The sequence below is a fragment of the Nesoenas mayeri genome, assembly GCF_963082525.1.
Source record: "Nesoenas mayeri genome assembly, chromosome: 17".
Classification (NCBI taxonomy): Eukaryota; Metazoa; Chordata; class Aves; order Columbiformes; family Columbidae; genus Nesoenas; species Nesoenas mayeri.
Genome location: NC_137565.1, coordinates 12,699,258 through 12,721,970, shown reverse-complemented (window position 1 = coordinate 12,721,970; position 22,713 = coordinate 12,699,258). Strand labels below are relative to the sequence as shown.

At 49.5% G+C, this 22,713-nt stretch overlaps 2 protein-coding genes across 5 annotated transcripts in view; one reads left to right on the top strand and one right to left on the bottom strand.

The window, feature by feature from the left end:
- Positions 1-18,720, top strand: part of ASCC2 (activating signal cointegrator 1 complex subunit 2) — a 29,382-nt gene extending 10,662 nt beyond the window's left edge. For 3 of the 4 annotated variants that reach the window (XM_080355292.1, XM_080355293.1, XM_080355295.1), the window contains 13 exons: positions 132-242; positions 1,133-1,245; positions 3,218-3,292; positions 3,846-3,953; positions 5,492-5,560; positions 6,282-6,356; positions 6,852-7,038; positions 7,562-7,776; positions 9,362-9,481; positions 13,164-13,388; positions 14,941-15,052; positions 15,612-15,688; positions 16,552-18,720. In XM_080355292.1, the coding sequence (XP_080211418.1) occupies positions 132-242; positions 1,133-1,245; positions 3,218-3,292; positions 3,846-3,953; positions 5,492-5,560; positions 6,282-6,356; positions 6,852-7,038; positions 7,562-7,776; positions 9,362-9,481; positions 13,164-13,388; positions 14,941-15,052; positions 15,612-15,688; positions 16,552-16,720 (1,656 nt within the window). In that variant the 3' untranslated portion in view covers positions 16,721-18,720. The remainder of the gene's footprint in view (positions 1-131; positions 243-1,132; positions 1,246-3,217; positions 3,293-3,845; positions 3,954-5,491; positions 5,561-6,281; positions 6,357-6,851; positions 7,039-7,561; positions 7,777-9,361; positions 9,482-13,163; positions 13,389-14,940; positions 15,053-15,611; positions 15,689-16,551) is intronic. The other variant, XM_080355294.1, reaches the window with a different exon arrangement.
- A 1,217-nt stretch (positions 18,721-19,937) lies between these two features.
- Positions 19,938-22,710, bottom strand: UQCR10 (ubiquinol-cytochrome c reductase, complex III subunit X). Its single transcript, XM_080355587.1, has 2 exons — positions 22,558-22,710; positions 19,938-20,212 (listed from the first exon to the last, which is right to left on the bottom strand). Exons 1-2 carry the CDS (start codon positions 22,696-22,698, stop codon positions 20,165-20,167), a joined length of 189 nt encoding a protein of 62 aa, XP_080211713.1. The 5' UTR covers positions 22,699-22,710; the 3' UTR covers positions 19,938-20,164.
- Between the last annotated feature and the right edge of the window lie 3 nt (positions 22,711-22,713).

Below are 22,713 nucleotides of genomic sequence, written 5' to 3'. Positions count from 1 at the left end.
TCCTGCAAGAGTCTGTCACACCTTTCATCTCCTACAGCTCTGTGCTGTGTGGAAATAGTCACGTATTGCATATAAAGCATGTCCCACTGTTTTCTCGTCTGTTTTAACGCTGTTCTGTTCTCTTGATCTAGGTGTTCAACAATATTTTGCGTAAGTGTGGCTTGCAGTGTGAAGGAGCCTCTGCTGAGCCCCAGAAATTGGAAGAAAGAGTAAATGTGACCCCAGGAAACATGCCCCTCCAGGTAGAACTGTTGCTCTGTGCACTTTACTCTTTGTCACCCTGCAGACTGAAGAGCAGTGGGGCCACAGAGGGTCATTCTGTTCCCAAATCCTGGTGGCTCACGCAGCATGTGGTTCCGTGTCATTGTTTCACTGTTTGTTGTGTGACTTGATGATAAAGCCTTTCCACTGTGAGCTGGTTGCTTTGCTCGTGTGCATTTCAAGCATATCCATTGTAGTGTGGGTTCTTTTTAAACCTGGCATCTCTCTTGCTTAACCAGTTTATAAATAATATAACAGAGTGTCTGGCAGAAGTCTCCATGTAACCCTGACAGTGATCAGAGTTGATCTTTTCTTCAGAAATGTTTTTTAACAGCAGTGCACTTTAATTCTAGTTAATTCAGAGGGTTTTAGTGCTGGGTGCTGTACAAGCCAGGCCCCAGCTCACGGAGCGTGGTCTTCTACGAAGTCTTAGTCATGCAGGCTGTACGTGGGAGGTGTTAGCGCTGCTCTGCAGACGCATCTTGCACTGAAATGGACCACTGAACTCATCTCTTTAATTCCTGTATTACTGCAGTGCTTCCAGAGAGATGGGGAAGGATGCTGTATGCAGAGGATATATAGAGGGCAAAGCCACTGTCCAGAATGGGATCTGACGATGTTTCTCGTAATTTCACAGAATCTTTAATGAGAGTGAGCAGTTGGGGTTGTATTATAGATGTTTAAAGGGTCGAGGTTTTAGTAGAGACATTGCCTCTAGACCCAGTAATGTTCAGTGCTTATGATTGATAGCAAACTTGTGCAGTCATGAAAAAGGCTCGATCTGAAAATGTTGTCCTTGTTAGTGAGTTATACTGTGTTCCCAGAAAAACTTGTCTGGCTTTCCTCTCAGTAACTGCTCTTTGTCTCTCAGGAGCTGAAAGATATTGTGCTGTACCTTTGCGACACTTGCACAACGCTCTGGGCGTTTCTTGATGTCTTTCCACCGGCTTGCCAGACCTTCCAAAAACATGAGTTTTGCTACAGGTACGTTTTGAACTGCACACAAAGCTTGTCTTGGCACAGTGGAAATATTGAATGTGCTGCTGTGTTCTGTCCCAGTGCCTTCATCGTTAAGAGGTGACAGATTTAATGCAACTGGAGACTGCGAGGTTCACTCTGAGAGGAATACAGAGACTCCCAGGGAAGAAATTGATGTGCGGATGTCTAGAGTTTGTCTGTTATCCCTGAGTGATCCTGGAGCCAGAAAACCATGACAGTTTCAAAACCCAGCTGAACAGTACTCAATGTGCTCTAGACAGGGTGGAGAGGGGTGAGCAGGAAAGAGTTGTGGACAAGAAGAGCTTAGGACGTGAAACAGGAGCAGTAGAAAGCCTTTCTAAGTGATAGTCTGTCAAAGTCTGAAAATAAACGTTTTTGTTTGACGTTTTATGCTAGAGAATATTATTGAGGTTTGGCAAAAGCTACGTGGCTGGGGGAGGGTGACGAGGCAGCGCTGTCACCGCTGCCTGACAGCGAATTCCTGTCCAGCTCTGGGTCACGGTGGCAATGATGAGTCAGGATGGTCTCAAGGACCAGACAGCAGAGCATGTTCCCACAGAGGCTGCGAGTCCTTGAGTGGCACTTACCCACCTTCCTCCAGGTGTTCTGAACCCCCAGAGCATCTTGTGGAGTCTTGTAACAGCCTTTGGTTAGGACAAAGCGAAACGCTCCTTTATTGTCCTTATTTCCCCTGTTTTCTTTGCTTGGTGCTGCAAACGAACACACATTTTTATTTTGCTCTTGTTTCCAATCGCGTTGTAGAGCTGCCAGTGGTTTAGGGATTGAGTAACACTGCTCTGGGGTTACTGACAGTAACTCTGTCCTCTGTGGATGTTGTCCCGGAGGTGGTTATTGAAGAGGAGCAGACTGGGGACCGCTGGTGGCTGTTTGGCTTGGCAGGCAGCGCTGCTGGTGTGCTCGGTTACTCGGAGGAGGAAAGCCTTTGCTATTAATTCCACTGCGGATGTCAGAGATGTGCTGAAATAGTCTTGATCTCTGTGCGGTGGGACAACAGCAACGTTTTTATTACTTCTCAATAATGACCAGGTCCTCGGAGTGTGGGGAGGGAAAACTGATTTACGGGTCATCTTTTTGGAACCTCTGCAAGCCTGATTCAATCCACTGGCACTCGGTGATTTCTCTTTTGGACTGAAAGTATCGGCCAGCTCCTGCTACGTTTGCCTCAAGGATACTCATTTAACATATTTGGCTCTTAATAGGAGACTTGGACGTAATGTTCCTAATGAAGCCTCTGCTTGGCTGTTGTGCCAAGTGCTGTAAACCATTATCAGTGACATCCAGCCACTACTGGAGCAGTACAGGCTGTTACTCTATGAGGGTGTTTTTCTGCATCTCCTGGTGCTCGGTCCCTCAAGAAAAGGGACACTGTGGGCTGCCTGGCATGTAAAGTGGGAAACCGGAGCAAACAAACTTCCTTTGTTTCCCCCCTGCCCCATCCTATTGAAACATCCTCGCAAGCTTTCTGCATGTTGGACACCTTCATCTAAATGCCCACCTAGAGTGGAGATGAATAGCAAGACCAGTAGGGTTTTGTTGGAAATCATATCTTGTTTCATACCCAGTTTTTAGCATACAGCAGATACAGGGCCATAAGGATATCAGGGTGGGAGGGGACGTTTGGAGATGGACTTGAGCATCTCGGCTCTTTGCAGAGCACAGGTTTGTTTGGGATGTTTCTCAGTTGGGCAGATTGTTCTTCTCTTTGCTGTTGTGGTGCTTTTCAAATGCCTGTGTCTTCAAAGATGCCCAGGTGGTTTCCTTGGAGTGCTGCTCTTTGTGTATTTACTTGTGTTTCAGGGACCAAATACCAAAACGGGGTAATGCTAAAGTGTAATGCTAGTAAGAATTTAATGAAATTAACTATTTGATTTGTCTTTTAGCAAATGATTTTGGAAACCTCAGCTGACACTTACTCTCTTTTCACCCTTTTCTGCAGATTAGCTTCATTTTATGAATTGGCAATTCCCGAGCTGGAATCTGCAATAAAGAAGAGGCATTATGAGGATAACAGGTGAGAATCTCTGCAAAGGTTTGCGTTTTCTTTTCGATAAAAGTCTCGCAGGGCTTAGTTAAAAATTCGCTTCATGCTGCTTTACCCATCTCTGCAGAGTCTTTCTCTCTTCTTTTTTTAAGCTGCTTTAGGGAGCTCTGAAGAAAGAGCTTTTTTAATTCCAGATTTTCTTGAGCAGTGGGGTGACTAACAGTTTCTTTCACTGCTGTCTAAGAAGAGACTTGATGGGAGATGCATTCATATTGTAGCAAAGTGTGAAAACATGAATGATAACTATAGATCGGTCTCGTTTTAAGGCACAGACTGTGCTGGTACGGTTGAGATACCATGTATCTAGCTGTTGGGACAACTGGGGATTGAGACCAACTTTGTTTAGAGCATGGATTGTCCTTATTGACTCTGGAATGACTCTAATTTCCGGTTCTTACAGCAAATCAAATATTCTGCTAATGCAGATGCTACCTCTGGAGGGTTAACTCTGGAGCGAAGGTGTGTTAAAGATGCAGATTTCTTGTGCTGACACCAACCGTGTGTTCTTTTACTCTCTCTCAAGTGTTTTTGCTGATTTGTGGAGGAGAATTTCCCATTCCAGAAAGAAGATGATAGAAGCTTTTCACATCCTAATAAACCAAGTTTGTCTGCAGCCCATCTTAGAAAGCAGGTATTGGCACTCGGGCACTGCGATTCTAGCCAGTTATTGCCATTGCGAGGGAGATTCCTTCCTCGTGTTCAGATTTACTGCAGAAAATGAACGGATGCTGCTATTTGTGTTGGGGTTGGAGCCAAAGACTTTGGCTGAGCTCAGAACTCTGCGGTCCCGCACAGCAGGAGTGTCCCAGCTGACGCTGTGTGAGCCCAAATTGGTGTGGTGAGCTGTGTGTAGCGATAACCTGTGGTCCAACAAGCTTTCTGACCTCAGTTTGTGACTAAGTAGTGAATTCTAGTGCTGCGTGTAGGCACCTTGACTGAGACACCACAGCAAAAGCGATGCAGTGTTACAGGTCACTGAAAACAGGCATTTCAAATCTGGATACTGATGCCTTTACCTTGTTCTACCCACGCTCCTACTGTGAAAATTGTTAACTGATAGCTCTGTGAGTAATCTCAAAGTGGAGGCAAGTATAACTATCCTTATTTTAAAATTGAGAGATGAAGAGAAGTGAAATAACCCAAAATTGTGCTGCACATTGAGGACAGAGCTGAGAACCTGGATCTGGATGGTATGGCCTGCCTGCCTTGGGCTGTTCTCCGCCTGTACTTGGTGGTTGTGTCATTCACTGGTCTCTGCAGCTCCTGTTCCACTTGACTCTTTTCCCTGGTTTGATATCAGAATTGGCTGAGGAGATTAGGAGGGTCTGTTGGTTTAATTCCTTATGAGAGCCCTGGATTCGCTTCCTTGTGACCTGGACTCTCACCCAGTCCATGCTGTAAATCAGCCTTTAAAGGAGCAATAGCAGCCTTGCCCTGCCTTTGCTTTCTGAGTGTTGCCTTTCAGTACCCACTGCAATATTGAAAGTAGAAACGAACTAAAGCGTGTAACGTGTTCAGACTCCACAGTATTAAGGATTATACATACTTCAGAGGTAGTAAAGGGCAGCTCCAGACCCTCACTGCCAGTTTGACAGGAGCCGAGGCTACTGTGCAAACGATGTACCTGGCTCCTAGACAAATACCTTTCTCTTAACACTGACCTACCACAGAGTGTGTTCTGCGTTCTGCCTCGTCAGGAGGCTGGATGCATCCGCACCAATGAGAGGGTTAGGCCTTAAAAGCGAAAGGTTGCATGAGGAGTTTCTTTGGCACATGTTCTTACAGAGGTGAGCACATACTTTCTGGGAGGTTTGCTGCTATAATCCCAAGCCATATAATAAGAGTGCAATTACAAAAGGCTACACGCCCTTTTCTGCTTATTGCAGGTCTGAGGCATCTCACTATGATTTGTAAAGTCTGTTTTGAGTCTTGTAATTTTAACTGTGATACAGCTTTAATCCAGCTGGGTGAAATGTTTGCTGAAGCCGTAAAAGAAACTTGTTTCCATTTGACCCTTTGCCCCTGTGAAAACCAAAAAGTGGCCTGAAATCTATTTTCAAACGGGATTTCCCCTTGATTTGAGTGTGACTGGTTTGGCTCGTGAGGCAGAATATGGAGATTGTGCTCAGCACTGAGGTTTTCACTCCGTTGTGCCATTGTCTCCTGCAGCTGTGAGAACATTCAGCCTTTTATTGAGGAGTTTCTACAGATCTTCACTTCGGTGCTTCAGGAGAAGAGGTGAGGCTGGCGGAAAGGCCTGAGGGGCGGCTCAGCTTGCCCTCCTCTTCCATTCTTTACAACAGAATTGCCCAAGACATTATTATGAGGCATTACGATGCGTTTGGGAGTTAGAAATCATTCTAACTAGTTGGGAGAACTGCTGTGAGAGGATTTCAGGCTGCAGTACAGCCTTTATTGCAAAGATGAGGAGGATGTTGCGTGACGCTGGAGAATGTTATTCTTCGCTCTCTTTAATCCAGGCTTTCAAAGTGGAGGATAGCAATTTAGCAATTAGCCTTGACAAGTTAGGCTGTTATTACTGATCTGTGCTTTTCAAGTGGGGTGACCAGACCGGGCAGATATTAAGTGCTGATGCTGAAGATGCAAAGCGAATCAGCGGCAGAACTGCGAATTCCATCTTGTCCTCCTGCCGGTGCTGTCATTCTGGTCATGTTCAAGTCATAAACCATATTTTCTCTGTAATGCGGCACTGGGTTACGGGTCTGGACATTACGGGGAGCATTGCAGCTGGCTCTGGCTTGGGGGAAAGTGGTGCTGCAGTATGATGGGAACAAAATCAGACACGGCAACCCGTGCTGGAATTCAGCATTGGGTGAGAGGTCTGTATGTGTTTCCACCTGAGCGGTGAGTCGCAGTAGCACAGCAGGGATGGTGGTATGTGACCGCTCTGCCCGTAATTTATTATTGAGTTCGACTGATTAAACTTCTGTGTTTTCAGATTTCTCCGTGACTATGATGAGCTGTTCCCTGTCGAAGATGATGTCAGTCTGCTCCAACAAGCCTCCTTCACACTGTATCCTTTGCTGTCACTGTGGTGTTTTGCAGCCCTGGCTGCTCTTCGATTCCTTCACACCAGTGGCATTGCCAGGGTCGCTGCCTCTGGTGAAGCTGCAGGACTGGCAGGGGGTGATGGGAAGTCTCCTCTTAAAAAAAGAAAGGAGGGAATGTTCATGTTAATGTAGGCACAGGCTTGGAAGCCACTGAAAATTGCATAGTTGCTTCAAGGCCTCAAGTTGCGCCAGGGAAGGTTGAGGTTGGATGTGGGGAACAATTTCTTCCCCAAAGGGCTGTGGGGCATTGGAACAGGCTGCCCAGGGCAGTGCTGGAGTCACCATCCCTGGAGGGTTGGACAGACGGGCATGAGGTTCTCGGGAACATGGGTTAGCGCTAAAGTTGGGTTATGGTTGGACTCGATGATCCTGAGGGTCTCTTCCAAATGAAATTATTCAGATTCTAAGGTGAGTTCTGAATATTGCATCTAGAAATGGCCTTAATGCTGTTGTCTTAGAGATGAGACCAGGACAGCCTACATCCTCCACGCAGTGGAAAGTGCGTGGGAAGGGGTAGACAGGAAAAAAGCACAAGTTGTTAAAGATCCAGCACCGCCAGCAGCATCTAATGGAGCATCAGCGATAGTGGAGAGCACAGCCGAGGACGGGGAAGAGCTCGGGGCTGCGTACGCGTCAGAGGATGAGGTGAGTAGAGCGGTGAGGGTAGCACTGGGTTCTGCTCTTTCTGTCCTTGCTTCATTTGTCTGTGAAGAGAGCATTGGTTTGCTTGGGTTCGGGGATTACATGAGACTGAGTCTCATTTCTCGCCTTTGCTAGATTTCAGTGCAGCTCCGTGTGCCTTGTGAAATGAGAAACAAAGCCACACCTGAATCCTGGCTTTATCGTTGAGCAAATTGTGTCTAACTCCCACTGGCCTGGGTTTCCTCTTGCTGTGGTTTATTCAAATCCCACACTTGATCCCCGTAGTTCATGTGCTTATTTTTAAATCCATATGTTATTGGAGGAAGGGACTCAGGGACAGACAAAAGCAGTTGCGTGCCCAAGTCTGTCTCAGCCCTTGTGTAGCAGAAACAACTAAGCTGATTTCTTGTCTTTTCACTTCAGTCTTTGACTTCTTGTGTTTAAATTCTGATAACCCAGACTTCTGCTTTCCCTTTTTCTCACATGCACTCCTGCCGTCCCTCACGGTTCCGTGTGGTGTGTGCAGTGCGCTGGGGCGGCCGCTGCGCCCCTCGCCAAGGTGTCCGGGGTGGAGCTGGACTCCCTCATCTCCCAAGTGAAGGATCTGCTGCCGGACCTCGGCGAGGGCTTCATCCTGGCCTGCCTGGAACAGTACAGCTACAACGCCGAGCAAGTCATCAACAACATTCTAGAAGATAAACTGGTGCCCTGCTTGGATAAGCTGGACCGAACAATGCAAAGGTGTGGGACAGCTGCTGGCATGGCTTTGAATGCCCTTTGTTTTTTCAGTTGCGGGTTGTCATTTAGTGTCACTCATATTGCAGGTTAGACGCTTGTAGAGCTCTAAGCAGGAGCGTTTTCTTGGGGTAGGTGGGCGCAGTGAGAGCTTCTCGTTGCCATCTGCCGCTATATTTCTGTCCTCTTTGTGTCCCTGCAGAGGACTGGAACATTCAGTGTTCAGCATTTCAGCAGAGCAGGTGCTGATGGGGGGAACAAAAATACTTGTACATTAAAAACTCCAATAAGAACCATTAAAATTCCACCATGGGGACACAGGCGTAGCTGAGCGATAGAGTGCGTTGCCTTCAAATCTTACTTTGCTGCGGAGAACAGGGTCAGAGGTGTTAAAATCCCGGCTGCCCTGCAGGAAGGGGCGTCTTCAGAGGGGCTAATCCAGATGAAATTCAACCTGTATCTGGAAGGTTACTCTCTTGCAACTAAAGTTAAACCAGAGTGGGATTGGAACTAGCAGTTCAGGTCCATTTTTATCTCCTCCCTGACAAACTTGCCCGGCTCTCGCTCACTTCCCTGTGTTACAGCGGCTGTGGGTTTATCGCTGGCAGTGGAATTGAGTTGGTTCAGTTTGCCTGCAGCTGCCAGCGTGTTTGTGCTGCAACAGCAGTTTCCGACTGCGTGTCAGGATGTGAATGTGCTGCTCGCTCACATTTCATGGAGGAACGGGCAGACTGTCTCATTGTTGCATTAAAAAAGGAAAGCATCTTTATCAGAAAAAATAATGTAAAATTCTTAGTTCTGCAACAATCTTCACGCTCTCCCAGCCAGATCTGCTGAATTTGGCACAAACGGTGCGGGGTGGGCCTTGGGAAGGTTGGGTTTTTCTGCAGAACCAGCAGTTACAGAAGATACGGCTGGGTTTTTTCCTGCCTCTTACATCTTGAAACAAAACGTTCAGTTCAATAGCGAATGTAGAATTCTGATCACTGCTGATTTTAGAAGTGAGCTCAGCAGCGCTTTCAGATTCCCAGCTGAGCTAACAGCACCAACAAAACAAATGCAAAAATAATGGTCTTTTGACTTGTAAGTTGAACAAACATAAACCTGGAACTCTGAGAAAGAATTAAGAAGGAACCATAGGGAGATAAATGTCCTGAAACCAACAGCGGCAAATTACTGGCATTTTTTCCGGCGTGTAATGCATCACACTTAGCGTTTGGCTTTACTGAGTCACCGCTTTGAGAGCAGCCAGGCTGTTGAATATTCCACGCTCCTGCACAGTTTTACTGATTCTTAAATGAACAGATGCATTTTCTTCTTGCTTTCTGTAAGTTGCTCTAGTTTCCCAACAATAAGCTTCCAAACCTGCTTTTTATCTTACACCAATGCCATGCAGCGGTCCTGCACGTACTATAGTGCGGCTGCGAGATGAAGAGACGGCAATTTGTGACCCCATCATGCAGCACCACGATGAGGATCTCAGCATGCTGGGGGTGACTTTGAGAGCGAAGAAACCAAGGGTTTAGGAAGGAGAGGATGTGGTCTTCCTCAGTTCACCTTTGGTTTGATTCTCCCTTATTTGTTTTAACAGGCAGCTGAAGCCAGACCCTACTCCTCTCGTCACTTCTCGCTGTAATGTTTTCCAGAATGATGAGTTTGATGTTTTCAGTAGGGATTCGGTGGATGTTTCTCGGATCCAAAAAGGCAAGCGGTGAGTGTCGTGCACCCTCAATTAACCCTGTCTGTCAAGCAGAATAAACGTCTGCGAACCTGCAAATTTGTTTCTCGCACAAACCTCCTGCAGGAATTTCTTGGCAGGGGGCAGTGAGGCTTATCAAAGATGTTTCCCACCTGTTTCTATGGGAAAGTAAAATGAAATATTATTAGGGGGTTGGTCTCAGGGAGTGTTTTTCCTAATGGGCTTTCCTCAGTACGCGGCTAGAGATCCCTGTCAAGCTCATTTGTGATGTCAAGCTCTTGCTTCTTGGTCTTAATGTTAAATTCATACCGAACAGCAAACCTTGAAAAGCAGCCACCTCTGTGAGCCTGTTGTTGTGACTCAGAACTGGGGATAAATAACGATTTGGTTTAGATCCAAGTGAAGCTTCAATGTCTATCTGCTTCAAAATCTGATAACACTCAGTGGCTTAGACGACTTTTGTTGTTCGTGCTGCTCTAAGCTCCCTGCAGAAGAACATTTCCCTTGCTTTCCCCTTAGTTTGGCACATTGTGCTGTGCCACACTGTGCGAACAGAGGTTGGGGCTTTGTCCTGCTGGCTCCTGTTGCTGGCAGCTCTATCTACAACATGGCTGGTTAGAGAAAGCGCTTAAAAAGAATCTGAAGCAGGTCAACCAAGTCCAATCTTTATGTTAGTATGTTAGTATGTATTTACACAGAATGTAAGTAAAAGTCTGGCTGGAGATTGAGCTGCATCACCCTGGGAGCTCCCAGTCAAGGCTTTGGTTGCAAAGCTGCATCAAACTCTCAGGAGAAAACCACTTTTGTCCGCAATCCTGTTGGACTGTTTCAGCAGCACTGCTATAGTGCTTATATTGGCTCAGCTAGGCAAGAAAATCATTTCTCTTCTCTCTGGCCAAGACAATGACTTTTGGAGGCTCCATAGCTAAGAATTCACAGGCGTTATCTCTCCTCTTTCTCCTTGGCGCATTGTCTTGCTTGGCGTGCAGCAGGAGCCTTTTGCACAGGTGAGCTCAGTTGTCTTCCACTTGCCAAAGTTTTGCACATGTGAGTAGCTGCTGTGGAGGCTGGACAAGGCCAGAGAGCGCTGCCCGAGTCCAGCACAGCGCGTCCAGCGCTCGGAATAACCCTGCCGGGAGCTCCCTCTGCAGATAGATTGGTGTACATGAGGTTCTCAGGGACATGGGTTAGTGATTGGACTCAATGATCTTGAGCGTCTTTTCCAACCAAAATGATTTTGTGATCACTTCCAGAGCTTCGGAAGTTAAGTCATCCCTGAGCTGGGTGTTGGGAGCCTAATCCCACAGCTTTGCCCCCCGGCTGCGGGCAGGGGGGCCGGGTCTGCTCTGTGGTGGTGACATGGCTCCCTGAGAACACAGTTGGCTCATCTGCTCTACCATTCAGGGACCTCTTGGGATTATCCCCCTCTCAGTGCTGCTGTTCTGGTGTCTCTTGGCCTCCCTCAGGCTGTGTCTTGGTTTAAAAGCAGTTGTTACGCAGAGAGCACTCTCTGCAGGACTCCAGACACATCAGTTATGTTTGGAGTCGTTTTTAAAACCTGTACTTAAGTAGCTGAGATCAGCAACATACACCCTACGCCCAAAGTTGCCATATCCAACTAAATCAAAGGATAACTTATAGTGCCTTGCTCTCTAGAATTTAACATTCAGAACACCAGAAGTATGAAGCGTGTCCTTTCAGCACTAAAAGCGCAAGTTCCTTGTCCCACAAGCGAGAAACCCGATGCTTTACCCAAGCGCTGGGCTGACAGGGCTCTCCCAGCCTAATTTGAGATCTGCTTTGGATTTCAATTATATAATTTCTTTTTCTCCTTCTTAAAATCTCTTGCTCACAGAATTCCACTTGCGTTTAGTGCTGTTGTGATGTGGCAGTGGTGCTGCCAGAGCAGGATGGGTCCCACTGCACTGCGGAAAAGCGCAAGCAGTTTGGGCCAGGGCCAGTTAATGAGAAAGAGAAAAAGCCACACCAGGATGAGGAGGGGAACGAGCACGGGGAAGTGAACATATATAACACATATATGTGATTCCTTGCTGATCCTGAAAAGCGATCCCACTTGTCTGTGCCTGTCCAGCCGTAATTGCAAGCTGAATCTGGCTCTTGAAGCCGGAGTGTGTCCTGAACACTGCAGGACCGGAGGGGTTATCCCACTGTTTTTCCTGGAATTGGTGGCTGAGACATTTCGCTGCAGCTCCTCTGCTGTCATCAGACCAGCTCGACAGGAAACAATTACCAAATACTTTGCTCAGTCTCACGCTAAAAACCACCAGAAGATGTTACCGCAGCCGAGCGGTGTGTGGAGTCACAGCGAGTCACCCGGGGAGGAACCGCATCTGCCGCAGGCTTACGGAGCTTTCAGATCCTTTGTGAAAATCAGGCTGTTTACATCACTTCCCCACTTCTGGCAGGTACATCACCCAGGTCTGTCCATTCTCGAGTCACCGACCGCCTGCCCTGGGCAGGTTCTTTCTCCGGTGACGTCCGGATGCCGGGCAGAGCGCTGGTGCGTGTTCCTCCTCCACTCTGAGGGCTGCACGTTGTCCTGTGAATATTTAACAGTGGAATCCCTTGTTGCTTTGCTGGAAGTGTATACTTGGCCGGTCTGAAAAATGAGACTTAAAGAGTTTACGCTTGTGCAGCTGGAGACACAGCATCTCTGGCCACTTTTTTAATACCTCTATCAAAATTTTATCTTCCCTTCTTTAAAATTGCTGTAATTTACTTAGGTCCTAAATTAAAAAATATCTACACGCAGTGCTTTGAGGCTGAATCAAAATCACCGGTCTACTCTGGTTTGTTCTTTTCGGTGTTAGTTGTGCTCACTCTGATCCTTACTTGCTGCACTGGTAATTTTTGCTTTCTCTGCCTCCATTCGTATTTTCCATCTCCCGTTTGTAAGCTGTGGTTCTTGGCTCCAGGAACACGCGTGTCCGTGCGGCGGTTACTGACAATCAGGTCTGTGATTTGCAGTGATTGCAAAAGTGATTGCGGTGAGATGATCCTGCTGCAGGGTGTTAGAGCACCGTGCCCTGTACGGCCTTCCAGAGACCCAAGTCTTCTTCCTACCAACTCACCATTTGGAATTCATGGCGCTTCTGGTGTCTTCTGGATTTTGGCCAAATTTCAGCTTGAGTATAATTGCTTTGGCTTCCTGTAAAAGCTTGTGTTCTGGCTCCAGTGACAGCAGTGGTCTCCAATTCGTGTTCTTAGCTGCTGTGGAATCTTGCTGGGCTTCTGTTTTAAAAATGACTTTTCCAAGCCAGGAGTGGCTGGTTTTTTAGTAGCCAAACAGCCCTGTTATAAATTGGAGTAGAACAGGTAGGTGTGAGTAGCGCTTGTGTTACTTCAGCTTCCACTACTGACAGGGGAAAAAGTAACTTACAGAGATCTTTACGTACTGCCCTTGAAATGGCCTCAAGTTGCGCCAGGGGAGGTTGAGGTTGTATCTGGGAAGAATTTCTTCCCCAAGGGGCTGTGGGGCATTGGAACAGGCTGCCCAGGGCAGTGCTGGAGTCACCATCCCTGGAGGGTTGGACAGAGGGACATGAGGTTCTCAGGGACATGGGGTAGTGCCAAGGGTGGGTTATGGTTGGACTTGATGATCTTGAGGGGCTTTTCCACCCAAAATGATTCTATGGTTCTGTGTTGCCTCTCCTTCCCGTGCTGGGGAGCACAGGAGGGAGAAGGACACGACGAGGAGTTTGCTGAACGACAAGCGCCTGGTTGCTGAGCAGAGGGAGCGTTACAGCCAGTACAGCGTGGTCGTGGAGGAGGTTCCTGTGCAGCCGGGAGCAGCTCAGCTCTACAGGGAGGACTACGAGGACGAGTACGATGACACCTATGATGGAAACCAAGTGGGGGCAAACGATGCTGACTCGGATGATGAGCTGATCAGCAGGAGGTAGGTGCTGTGATGGGAATCACCACCTGGCTCACACAAACCTGCTCAGCGCTGGGTTTGGGCTGTTTCTCAGAGGGAATGTGCATCCTTCAAACCACTCATTTATCTTCTGTTTTCTCTGTGATGTGAAAGGAGGGAGATTTGGGTCTCTCTCTCATTGGTAGGGAGCGTTGCAGGGCTCCGCAGGGCTTGGCTATTGCCTCAATTGATCAACAAACCTCAGAGGAGGCTTTGCTGTCGTGTAGGAACTTGCGCTCAGCAGTGCTTGTGCTGATAGAAAACTGTCCCAGAGCGGAGGAAAATGGGCTGTCTGAAATAACAGGTATAGCTGGGCAACGTGAAGTGGTTGGTTAGCAAAGGAAACCTTCACAACTGGGAACTCTACAAGGGGATTTCTGCTCCCTGCCAGTTCCCTCTGACACCTTGGGGTGCTTACACCTGGAATTGGGTCCAGCATGGGCAGGGATGGGAATTGTAGAATATTTCTTTTAGAAATAAGAGCTAGAGATGTTTTAAAAGCTGTTTTAACATTTCTGACAGGGGCCTGTTAAATTCTGATGTATTGTGAAGATGCCACCATCTCTAACTTCAAACCAAAATGCACCTTTGGGGTTCCTTTGTCCCTTTTGTGTTTTTTTTCCTTTCTAAAGCGTGGCGAGTCTTCCATTGAAGTCCTTTTTGTACTTTGCTTGTACCAGCGCAGCACTCGGGCCTTTTCCCTATTTCAGGTGCTCGTGCTCCTAGAGAGGCAGTGGCAACAATTAGTGGATGTTACTGCTTAAAACCAGATCTAGAGGTTTGAAGTAACCAAGGCTTTTCTAGTCTTACACTTATTTCTTTGACAGTGGAATGGTGCATCTGAATTCCAATACAGTTTAAACACACACACATATATATATTAAAGAAGAGCTATAGGCATGTACTGAATTCCACCTCTACCCCCCAGGCCCTTGGCTGCTCTGTGTGTTCAGGGTGATTCATAAAGCTTGATGGATTTCTCCCAGTATGAAACTGGGGCACAGCAGTGGAACCATTGACCAGTTGCGGTGGTTTTAGAGCACAGCACTTGCTGAGCATTCGCGTTTCTGTGGGAGTTTGGGTTGGAAGGCTGAGGGTTCCCTGTACCGATGCTGTTCCCTCCCTGGTAAGCTGAACCCAGCAGCTTTACTCCTCACTGGCACCTTGAGGCTCTGCCCGGTCCCGTTCTCCTCATGAAGCAGTTGTTTCCTCACATGAATTCTTTGTGAGCTTTCAGGTTTTTCCTGACCTGCTCCTTTTTCTTAACTACTATTATTTTCAGTAACAACATCATAGTGAACATTCCCCAGTGAAGAACATCTGTGTTTAATTGCCCATAGTAAATGTGTCATTAGCTACCAGGTCTCTTTTTTTCTTTTGCTTCTCTTTCTTTTCTTTCTTCAGGAGAAGCAGCAAGCCCATGAAATTTCTAGCTCCTCATTTTTGGAAGATATGATGCAAAGCGAAAAGGCTCCACTGTTCAGTGAAACGTTTCTGGCTGTACTGTTTGCTGACTTTGTGCCTTAATTTGCAGGCCATTCACAATCCCTCAAGTCTTGAGACCAAAAGGACAAGAAGAAGGGCAGGAGGAAGAGGAAGGGGATGAAGAGGAGGAGGAGGAAGAAGCTGAAAAGGAAAGAGCAAAGGTGACGTTTAGTTTGCAATTGGAGTTACTTTAAGATTTACCATCCATCCTCTCTGCTTCACGTGCTGGTGTTTGGCGGAGGTGATGTGGAGCAGGTTTCCTCCTTCAGAGGGTGAGTCTTTTAACAGTTGGGTGGAGCTTGAGCTGCTTTTCCAAGCGGCTGCTTCTGCAGGTTGTGAAATGTCCCTAAATACAGCTGTCCGCTGCTTCCTAGGGTAACCGTGCTGGAACAGTGACACTTATCCATGGAGGGCTTTAACCTCCTTTATCCCTTAGGCAGACAATACCAGCAGAACACTTTGAGGGTCACCAGCACTCTGTTGCTGTGGATATTCTGGAAATAGCGATGTTCTTGCTGGTAGAGGTGGGATGTGGGAAGAATTCGCAGGTTTTCTGCTGGGTTTGGGGTTTAGAGTTTGACACCAATCCCGCTGGCTCAGCCAGCAGATAATAAACAACGGATTGACTCTGTTCCGTGGTCTGACAGAACCACCTTCTGCTCGAGCCCTTTGTGCGATGCTGTTGAGTTGACTGACCTCTTGCCTTTCTGCCCTCGGTAGGACCATTTTGTGCAGGACCCGGCCGTGCTGCGGGAGAGAGCTGAAGCCCGGCGGCTGGCGCAGCTGGCGAGGAAGGGGTGAGTGAGCACCTCCCCCTGCGGGGGAAGCCGTTTATTGCTGTGGTTAGCGAGTGTTCTGCTGCTGACCCTGAATTGCTGAGGATATACCTGCTCCTTAACATTCCTGTGCATCAGGGTCATCGCCATGGTGGTGGACACTTCCTCACCCAACTTTTACTTCACTGCTCATCGTGCTCTCTGTCAAATGGTTAGACACATAAAAGCATACAATGGTTTGGGTTGAAGGGCCCTCCCCAGCTCCCCAGTGCCCCCCTGCCATGAGCAGGGACATCTGCACCAGCTCAGGTTGCTCAGAGCCCCGTCCAGCCTGGCCTGGGATGTCTCCAGGGATGGTTCAGCCACCACCTCTCTGGCCAACCTGGGCCAGGCTCTCACCACCCTCAGGCCAACAATTTCTTCCTCATGTCCAGCCTGAATCTCCCTCCTTTAGTTTAAAACCATCACCCCTCGTCCTCTCGCAACAGACCCTGCTCAAAAGTCTGTCCCCATCTTTCTTATTGGCCCCTTTTAAGTCCGGAAAGGCCACAATAAGGTCTCCCTGGAGCTTCTCTTCTCCAGGCTGAACACGCAACTCTCAGCCCGTGCATGTTGGGATCTGGGAGAGCACGGCTTCCTAGAGCTTGAGCATCTCCCACAGTGTTTCAGGACAGTTTAACAGCTGGTTTTAGCTGACAGTGTGTAGGACAGAGTTGTTGTGTGGCTGATGCTGGTACTCAGCTATTGCCAAAGCCCCTCAGAGCTGGGATGAGCTGAAGCTCAAGGCCTGACAGCTGAACTCACGTCTTTTGTCAGGATCTGTATATTTTGTCCCCCAAGCGTGCAGTGTGCTCGTCATAATGTCCTTTCTCTGTGTACCCCAGGCACAAGCACGACAGCTCTGCTGTCGTTGGGAACGCGAAGGGACACGGACAGAACCGGGAGACAGTGCAGGAGCGAAGGAAGAAGGAGGCAAACAAAAGCACAAGAGCCAACCACAACCGCCGAGCCCTGGCTGACAGAAAGCGGAATAAAGGCATGATTCCCTCCTAAAAGACTCAGCCCGGCTGTCGTCATCCTCAGTCCTCTGCCTGGGAGGACGCGGTTGTGTTTTATTCCCTCAGCACTCGCTGTGCTCCGGGGACTGGTTGTCGTGGTTCAATACCTGCCGCTTCAGCTCACATGGAATTGCACACCCTGGTGGGGCAGCCCGTTTTGGGGAAGGAACTGCCCTCCAGGCAGACCCCGGCTGCTAGGCGGTTCACGGAGACGTGCGTACGACAGCGGGCTGCACCGCACCTGCAGCGGACAGGCTGCACAGCTGTTCACTTCCTTTGGTACTATTTATAATTCGGAGATTTTTATTTTCATACTGCTCCTTGCGCCCTCTCCATCACTCATGTGGGTTTTCAGCCCCCGCAGCGGGCGGCTCTGAGAGTGAAACTTCCCTGGAGCGGCCCCCGCGGCCTTCAGCTCTGCTCAAATGCCTTATCCTGCGGCACAGGACAATAGGAAAGTGCTTGGGCTGTTCCCATTGCCAACAGCCACCCAGGGGGAGTTAGGTGAACAAACACCTTATCATCCATCCCCATCCCTCGAGTGAGGTGTGTGAAAACAATGTGCAAATAAAAGATCTCAATCTTTTAGTTGGTGCTTTAGGCTCTTACAGACCGTATCGATCTTGAAGTTGGAAAAATCTCAACAAGCCTTTTAACGCGCTGTGTCTGCAGGCACTGAATTCACTTGCTGTTCCATGTTGGTTTAGTGTGATGAGATCTGGCTGCAGCCACCAAGACTAAAGATCCTGGAAAATCAGGGATGGAAACAGGAGGGGAAGGCGGCAGGGGCAGAGTCCCCGTGAGCTGCCTCCTCAACAACTTGTCACACTGGAGCTGAACTGCCCTCGTCATTGTGTTTGCTGTCAGGAAGGCCAGGAGATCATAGTAAACAGTTTGTAGTTGCTGAAGGGGCTTCTCGCAAGCGCTGTCTCTTGTTTGCAGTTGCTCCCTGTGCAAAGAGACACACAAATTGAGTTTGCTTTGTACTCTGTTTGTGAGGCGCTCAAATGCTTACGCGAGCCTGGAGTAGCTGCCGGCAGCTGGTGGGAAAACTGTTGCGGTTGCTGCTGTCGCGGAGCAGCAGCACGTTATTGCAGTGCTGTACCCAGCGTGGAGATGAACTTTCAAGTAAACAAGTAGGCTTGGCTTGGTTAATGTGCTCCGCGTGCCATCTCCCCACCACCATCACACGTGGTTGGGGTTTTTGTTTGTTTGTATTTTTCTAGTACTGCAAGTGCTACTGTTGTTATCCCCGCGCTGAGCAATCAGCCCTGGGCTGTGCAGCGTTCGAGCTGTGGTTCCAGGGTGCCTCTCCCCCTGCGGGCGCTGCAGCGCTTTGGCAACGCGGCCATGAGACAGACAGGGCTGCCGGGTTTTACGCAGAGGGCGGGACCAGGGGCTGTAGGATCAGAGCTGCTGCCAGACACTGCTGGGGCTGCTTTGGGAAGAGTAGAAATGGCTGTCACCGCTCTGCAGATGGGATGAAGTCCTGAGTGCTGCGAGCCTCGTTTCTTTGTGTATCAGGACAGCTCAAACCCCCAACAACACGTAGGAAAAAGGGAATTACATTTACCAACTTCCCCAAATCTGCTCTCAAGCGAAATCACCTGCCAGGATAACTAACTCTACTCTTGTGCAGCTACTGTTCTCTGCACTAACAGCTTCATTTACTCTCTGCCAGCCCACTCTAATGCTTCTCCCCCTGCCTAATACCGTATTCATCTTTAGTTCTTGCTTCTAAGAAGCTGCAAATCTCTATCACCTGCTCAGCACAGCGTGAAGCTATCGGCGCTGCAGACGGAGCTGGTAGTAAAGCAGGCGGTCTCATATGGTACGAGATTAGCCCAAGAAAGCTTAAACCGTTCCTCTTAAGCATCTCTATAAAAGCACAGCTGGAACTGTGAAAGCTGGAGTTGGTTTTTGCTCAAAAAACAGAAGCACAATGTTTTTCAAGTCCTCTTTGTGTTCTTAATGTTTTACTCCTGACACCTATTTGCAAACCCAATAAAGCTGCTTTCATTAGTGCTGGCTCTAATTTTCTCTCTTTCATCCATTGCTCAAATTCCTCCTTATTAGTGAAAAATATAGTGAGGAGGGAGAGACACGGCTTCTGGGCTGGGAAAGAGGGAAGAGCAGGAGTCACTCAGCCACATCTTCCCACAGCCACTGGAGAGCCCAGAGTAATTAACTGCTTCGTTACCCCCAACAGGATCCAAACAGCCCTTTCCTGGGAGGGAAGATGTGTGTGAAAGGGCCACTGAGAGCAGGGACGGGATGTTCAGTGAGGTTGTGGAGAATTTGAAGGGAACCTACTCCTTCCCCCCTGGCTGGAGCGGGGTGGGCAGAGCACAGGGACCCCCAGCAGCTCCCTGGGATGGGATAGAGCAGCTGGGAGGGTGCAAGGTAAGACTGTTCTGCCCCTCAAACCACTCAAATAGCCAGAAGGTGCAGAAATAGCTCAGAAAGATCAACATCCCATTCGGTAGGTTTTGGACAGGCTGGAATTATACACAATGTCCATTTTCAGCCCAGATTGATGGGCCCACACCAGCGCTCACCTGCAGGGGTGAGGCATCCATCCATCTACCCATTTGTCCATCTGTGGAACCACAGATGGTTTGTGTTGAAGGGCCCTTCCCAGCTCCCCAGTGCCCCCCCTGCCATGACAGGGACATCTGCACCAGCTCAGGGTGCTCAGAGCCCCGTCCAGCCTGGCCTGGGATGTCTCCAGGGATGGTTCAGCCACCCCCTCTCTGGCCAACCTGGGCCAGGCTCTCACCACCCTCAGGGCAACAATTCCTTCCTCATGTCTGGCCTGAATCTGTCTGTCCATTTATCTATCCATCTGTCTATCAATCCATTTACCCACTTCTCGCACTGGTAACAGCAGGGCCGGCAGCAGCATCTGTGCTGCAGCAGGATGACGGGCTAGGAACCTGCATCAAAGATGTAAATGATTTCAAGTCCCTTTTCTTTGGGCAAGATTGGAGTGTGCAGGCAGCTCCTCACCCCTCTGCTCAGTTCCCATCAGCAGTGGCAGCAACCTGTAGCTGTATAAACGCTTTCAAGTCTTTCACATTATCTCAAAAATAGTTTGATTTCTTACAGCGTGTTGAAGCTGCGGTACAGGGCCCTACTGAAGCATCCTCTGTCTCCTAGATAAGAAGTTACGAGCAGGGCAAGGGGTAAATCAGGGGAACACAAAGGCAGGAGACATGGACCAAGAATGTTTTATTTTAACGCAGTAAGTTTGAGTACAGCAGCAGAACTCCTTGAGTCCATCTAGGCTTACATCATATCAGTAGGTGGCTGATATAACCTGCCTCGGAGCTGTTCAATCAGGAATCCATTCCCATTTTGATGCAACCAGTTTCAGGAGAGCGGATCCTTCTCTGCAGCGTCTTTTGCCACCCCAGGCTGGATCCTGCTGCTGAGCATTTCAGTTGTCACTGCTCTCATACTTGTGCTTGATGTGTTTCCACAGTTTCTGGATGTAAAACAAAAACCAAACAGTGATCTTAGTTTTTAAGTGGTCCCGGGATAAAGTTTCACTTTAAAATGCAAGCTACCATGAACACTTTGCCCAAGAGCAAGAGGAGAAAGAACAGTTTGTAGGAGAACACGTGTGCGGGTACCAGCAGGGTCCATGGCAGGAACTGTCACCCCGGGTGTCCCTGCTGCCCGGGGCTCACTCTGCTCTGCCGCAGCCAGTCCCGCACGAGGGATGCGGGAGGAACAGCAACGGCAGCTCAGAGCCCCAGCGCACGCTCGCCCTGCCCGCGGAGCAGGCGGCACGTGGACCCCTGGGCTTTCAGAGCAGAACAGGAGGGAACTGCTGCTGTCCCGCAGCCCCTGCGCCTGGGAGACACAGATTATCTCCGCTCGGGCCGGAGGAGCGTTTCTGCTCCCGGAGACATGGGATGCAGAAAACAATCCTGCTCCAGGCACCAATATCTGCTGGCGCAGGCGGGACCGAGGGAAACACCATTCAGTGCGTGCTGTGCTGTTTGATGTACACAATAGAGTTTCAAAAACAAGCTCCCATTCTCCACAATCCTGTTCTCACACCCTGCTTAAGAAAACATTAACGCATATAAAATGCTACAATTAAAAAAAGGAGTCGTGTGCTGACATTCAAATGTGGTTTTAAGTGAGGTTTTACAAGTTACTGTTGCTAAAAAGGAGACAGGGATCCTGCTCTTGGTCTTTACTGTATTTTCTCAGCTCACCCAGCCCCTGGTGAGTGACTTCAAGGTGTTGCGGCTGTCACCTCGTGTGGTATCAGCTTTCTGCTGGTTTCACAACCTGATTCAGAAGGCAAAGAGCAGCTGTTGCAGTCAGGGAAGGTGCGGGGCAGCTCTTTGCAGCATCAAAGCCATTCAGATGAGCTGGCCCCCCTGTGAAACTGTGTCCTGAGAGACCCAAGGCACATCGGAGCTGCAGGACAGGGAAGGGAATCGCTGTGCTGCAGGTGGGAATGTGAAACACACTGAGTATTTTCTGTACTGTCTGCGAGATGGAAATTCCAGCACCTTCTGCCTTCTCTTAGGGCATGTGCTGCATCACCTCATCTGGCCCTGGAAGCCGTTATATCACCTGCCCATGTGACTCAGTATCCAGACAGTTATCGTGTCACAGCTCTAGTCAGAATCATTTTGGGTGGAAAAGCCCCTCAAGATCATCGAGTTCAACTGCTACCCACCCCTGGCACTGCCCCATGTCCTGAGAACCTCATGTCCGTCTGTCCAACCCTCCAGGGATGGTGACTCCAGCACTGCCCTGGGCAGCCTGTTCCAATGCCCCACAGCCCTTTGGGCAAGAAATTGATCCCAGATCCAACCTCAACCTCCCCTGGTGCAACTTGAGGCCGTTTCCTCTGCTCCTGGCGCTTGTTCCTGGGGAGCAGAGCCTGACAGCTTCTGTGCTACAACGTCCTTCCAGGCAGTTGTAGAGATATAAAGACAACTTGACCTTTCTCATCTCACTTTCACACCCAAGATGGCAGATGCTGTTCCCCTGCACGGTGGCAGCACTGCCCGTCCCCAGCTGTCACCCTCCTGTGCTCTGGGCAGACTGGGAAGATGAACGGCTATGGACCCAGAGAGCAGGCTCAATGCATTGTAACCTTCCTGCATTCCACCCCTTTCGATACTTTTTCCCCAGTTACTCCACAGCCACAGAAGCCTTAGAACACACTGAAGCTCTGACCACAACCACCACAACACACAGAATAACCCCAGGCTGGTTGGGCTGCAGGAGCTCTGCAGATCCCAGCCCAGCCCTGCTCACGCAGGGTCACAGAGCAGATCACACAGGATCCCAGGGGGTTTGAACGTCTCAGAGCAGGAGACTCCACACCCGCTCTGGGCAGCCTGGGCCAGGCTCTGGCACCTCCCAGCAAACAAGTTTCTGCTCATGTTCACATGGAGCCTCCTGTGTTTCAGTCTGTGCCCGTTGCCCCTCACCCTGGCGCTGGGCACCACTGAACAGAGTCTGGTCCATCCTCTGACACCCACCCTGAGCTATTGATCCATTGACCAGATCCCTCTCAGCTTCTCTTCTCCAGCTCAGCAGCCCCAGCTCTCTCAGTCTCTCCAGTCTCTGCCCGTTGCCCCTCACCCTGTCACTGGGCACCGCTGCAAAGCGTATGGAAACACCAGCAAAGCCCCCTGTGACAGGCACCGCGGCGCTCGGGGCCTCCCCGGGCAGGCAGGGCCGCGCTCCGCCCGGGGAGCCGGGGCAGCCCGGGCTGCGGGCCCAGGGGCCGCGCTGACCTTCAGGCCCGGGCCTAAGCCCCGTGCGGGCCCGCGGCGCGTCCCCACCCTTCCTTACCCCCTCGTTGAGGTGCTCGAAGATGGCGTCGGCGCCCTGGTCGAAGGCGCGCTCGAACAGGACGGCGCCCAGCACGATGCTGAGGGCGAAGGTGGAGGTGCGGCGGAACAGCGCCCCGTACGCCTGCCGCAGCAGCGCCATCTTGCCGCGCGCTCT